Below are 4,666 nucleotides of genomic sequence, written 5' to 3'. Positions count from 1 at the left end.
AAATTTTTAATTAACTTAGTGTTAAAGAATACAATAAAACTTTTATGCGTAGTTACTTTTATTCATGAATAATCAAAAGTAATAGCCACTTTTTACTATTTATATAAAATACATATTTTTATTATGATAAAATTTAAATTTCAATATAATTTTATTAGAGTTTAACCTACTTATATATCAGTCCAACCTCATTTCACTTGATAAGCAATCTTTCATTTCCTCTTGATTAAAGCATAGCCATGGAGAATGCTTCTTCACCTTCACCACCACAAAAGCCTACCACCCTTTTAACTTTCCCTAAAGCCTTAGCAACCTCTTCTTCAAAGATCAAACATGTCATAGTGGATTTTGCAATCAAAGCTAAGAGCATAGGGGTAGATGACCCTAGAAGAATTGTGCACTCATTGAAGGTAGCATTAGCGATTACTCTTGTCTCAATGGTTTACTATCTCCAACCACTCTACAATGGAATGGGCGATGCTGGAATGTGGGCTATCTTAACTGTCGTTGTTGTCTTTGAATACACCGTAGGTGAGTAGTTTATATTGCAATTTAATTTGATTTTCAACAGGTAAACGATTTTATTAAACAACTAGTAACAAAAAGTACAAAATATTACATATATGTATTCACTAACCAACTAAACATTCTTATCCGCTTTCGGTCTTTTACACGCATACACAATCCAAAAATAAGAACTATCAACATTGTAATTTAGTTAACGTGGCAAGTATATATATAATACCAATATATTAAATTGTAAATGTTCCTATTTTTATAATTTTGGTTCATTTTCACTAGGTGCGACTTTATGTAAAGGAATGAATAGAGGTCTCGCGACGCTACTAGCTGGTGCATTAGGCATCGGTGCTGAATCCTTTGCTAGCCTCTTCGGGACAACCGCTAAACCCATTCTTCTTGGTTGTCTTGTCTTCGTATTAGGTAATTAATATGCTTGTTTTAGCATATGTTTGTTTGTATACATGCATGCATTAGATATATATACAACTTATAACTTTATTATATTTAATGTAAATTTTGATTTTGAAACATATAATACAGTTGGTGCTGCCACCTTTTCAAGATTCATTCCCAACATTAAAAGAAGATACGATTATGGGGTTCTGATATTTATCCTGACTTTTAGCCTCGTATCTGTATCGGGTTATCGAGTTGAAAGAATCATTGAGCTTGCTCATAAGCGATTATCAACAATTCTTTTCGGTGGTGCCACGTGTATTATCATCTCCATGTGTGTTTGCCCTGTATGGGCTGGTGAAGATCTTCATCAACTAATTGCTGAAAATTTGGAAAAGCTTGCAAATTTTCTAGAAGGTTTGGCAATTTACTTTATAAATGGTTAATTTTTTCAAGTTTCTTTTCATTTGTTATAAGTACAATTCAGTAGAATGCTAATTAAAAAATGTTTTATAGGATTTGGAGGTGAATACTTCAGAATAACAGAAGGTGACAAACCATCGCTTGCATCTTATAAAAGCGTCCTTAATTCTAAAGCCACTGAGGAATCCTTGGTACGATATGCAATGTTTCTAGTTTTCTAATTAGAGGGGTAATCATAAAAATGGCTATGATATGATGATGAGCAATCTCTAGTCTTTTTTTATAGATTAGAACAAAATAAACATAAATAAAAATTAATAAAATAAAATTTATCATCATTTTTGGTGTAAGAAAATAGTATAACACTAAATTTAATGTTATAATATTCATTTACCAAAAACTAGTTCAAAAAATAAAACGTTTAAAGAGGAATTTACACAGAAAAAATACAGTGAAAAATGAGATTTGGGACTCGGTTATATGGAACAAAAGACGCAACTAGCTCGAAAAAAAATTATATCCCTTTAGGTAAAGTAATCAAATTTTGCAATTTCTTTTAAAAAAAATAATGTTTTTTATTGTTTTTGAACAACATATTGCCATTAAATTCTGTGAGTATCGTTTTTTTAAAATATGCTATATATATGTATGTAGTAGATGAATAATTAATCAAAGTATATTTGTAAACAGGCAAATTTCGCATGGTGGGAAGTAGGACATGGAAAATTTCTATTTCGTCATCCATGGAAACAATACTTGATGATCGGAGCATTGACACGACAATGTGCATATCATATTGAAGCTCTTAACGGATACCTCGATAGAAAAACTGAAGTATGAGATCCTGTATTATTTCATATATGCATATTACTTATACTAGTAAAAAGATTTCATTATGTCTTTGCTTAGTTGCTAAATAATTTGCTAATGATGTTACAGGCTCCCTCAGAATTTCAGAAAACAATTAAAGAACCATGTATGAAGATGAGTTCTGAAGTAGGAAAAGCCATGAAAGAATTAGGGTTGTCGATAAAACTAATGATGCATCCTTCTGGTTCTGCATCTGCTATGCATATGGAAAGTTGCAAAAAGGCGAAAGAAGAACTCAATACGATATTACAAACTGTAATGGTGGGAGAACATGATATCAGTGAAACCATACCCGTTATAGCTGTGACTTCAATACTAGTTGACATCATAAACCGCGTTGAAACAATTTCAGAGGCCATTGAAGAACTTGCTAAACAAGCCCAGTTCAAAAAATCCAAGAATACTAAATTAGACAAAAAAGAAAAACCGAATTTTCTTAATGATGGTGGACCTCCAGATCCTGCTAATGGTGGAAAGAATAGAGAATCTGTCGCTATAACTGTTGCTAGTCTTAACAAAGGATGAAAACTCACAAGAACAGAAGATGGATAAAAGTAAAAGAATAATTAGTGAACTAATATATATATATATATATATATATATATATATATATATATATATATATATATATATATATATATATATATATATAATATAATATAATATAATATAATGATTTCCGATTAATTTATATCATGTTGGGATGATCTAGTGATCGGACTAATGTACTAACATGAATTTTGTTAAAAATTTAATAAAAAGATGTGTTAAATGGTAAACTGTTTCTATTTAGGGGAAATGACATATATGTCGTATTATGTTTCTAGGGTTTACCCATTTAGCTACTTAACTTATTGTGTGACTTTATAAAAGAACGAGTCACATTTTGTCGGGTCGATTAGGTCTTTTTGGGCAAAATGAAAGGGTTATTGATATTCTTCAATCATGTTACCTGATACACATTCATATATATAGTTTGATAAATAGTACCCGATAAACCTTTATCTGACAATGAGTTGAAATGTTATATCCACTTGCTACTTTGGTATTTGGGTTTTCCATGTTTGAAACATTTACAGTCGTTTGTATTCCATTTAAGCAAAACATCCCTTTTCTTCTCTTCTTTAAAAATATGGAATTGAAACCCGTAATAAGGCTTCGATAGGGTTCTTCTTTTCTTCGACGGGAGGGTGTTTTCTATAATCGAGAAACAACTGAAATCAAATGGCGGTGACAAAAATAACAAAAATCAGGGGAATATGCAAGTTGTTCGAATGTGTGTTTTGAATCCCAAAGGACCTGATAATGAAGATACCAAATAACAACAAATGACAACAAATAGCAGCACAATGTGTGTTTTCAACCGATTGCATCAAACACGATGCAAACCATCTCATTAGCGGATCCGACCACCATTGTCTTCACTGGCGGAGCTTTGATCCTCGCCTATCTCCTACTGCCGCCTGTCTTCTCCGCCCTATCTTTCAACTTTCGTGGATACAAAGGTAAATTAAAACCCTATATATGATCAAAATTGGTGCTACTCATGAAACAATTCTTATTTGGAATCATACTTTCCAATCAAGGTGATCTCACTGATGCTCAAGTTCTTGATCTTGTATCTTCACAGAAATATTTGAAAATGAAATCATAAAAGTTCATCAAGTTAACTATGGACCTTTTAGCCAATCTAACCAACACATCTTAAATTTTGAACAAACAACTAGAAATATTTGAAAATGAAATCATAAAGAACAGACTAAAACAAGGAAGGCGTCTGCATCTTCCTATCCCTGTAGAGGATGTTATTTTGAAAATATAGTAAGAATTGCCAAATGAACCATTTTTTTCTTAGTCGGTTGTGAATAAACATCATCCACCATTTGAAGAAAAGATATAAGGCCCATGGTCCGAGAAATGCAAACACCTCACTAAACACAACTCTTTTACCATAGAGCTTGAACATAGCTTCTACTTGTTGCTAGCAAGATCCCGTCGAAACATTTTTATAATTCATCAATTTTGGTTTAAGTCGGTTTCACTTTGTGTTAATATCATTAAGTATAACAAAGGTTTAAAGATGTTCTCCATAAATATATATTGTAACGTCCCAAAATTCAAGACCAAAAATTTCATTTTTAAATCATTAAACAAACCATAATTATCAAATCATTTCTTTCATAAACATAAGTTGTTTTCTCAAAACAGAGTATTAAGTCAAAACATGCTTATTTTATCAGAGTAAAACATCCAAGGCTAAACTTCTTGGTGTGTGCGACGCAGTCATCCCGAGTTCTTCCATCGGCTACCAGAAGTACCTGAAACCAAAACTCAAAACCGTAAGCACGAAGCTTAGTGAGTTCCCCAGACTACCACATACCATACACATAATCACGTACTGGGCCCCCGCTTGTTGCATCGAGACTTTCCCGACATCGGACTTGCTCCGACATCG

General features: G+C 32.3%; 1 protein-coding gene across 1 annotated transcript; it reads left to right on the top strand.

Moving 5' to 3' along the window:
- Positions 1-238: 238 nt before the first annotated feature.
- On the top strand, positions 239-2,779 carry LOC111897414 (aluminum-activated malate transporter 8). The gene is made up of 6 exons (XM_023893380.2): positions 239-531; positions 802-942; positions 1,063-1,335; positions 1,435-1,532; positions 2,032-2,175; positions 2,281-2,779. Exons 1-6 carry the CDS (start codon positions 240-242, stop codon positions 2,734-2,736), a joined length of 1,404 nt encoding a protein of 467 aa, XP_023749148.1. The 5' UTR covers position 239; the 3' UTR covers positions 2,737-2,779.
- Positions 2,780-4,666: the final 1,887 nt, after the last annotated feature.

Source organism: Lactuca sativa, chromosome 6 (genome assembly GCF_002870075.4).
Source record: "Lactuca sativa cultivar Salinas chromosome 6, Lsat_Salinas_v11, whole genome shotgun sequence".
In the NCBI taxonomy this organism is placed as follows: domain Eukaryota; kingdom Viridiplantae; phylum Streptophyta; class Magnoliopsida; order Asterales; family Asteraceae; genus Lactuca; species Lactuca sativa.
The sequence above is the reverse complement of the archived record's forward strand: the minus strand, read 5'-3'. Positions and strand labels throughout refer to the sequence as shown.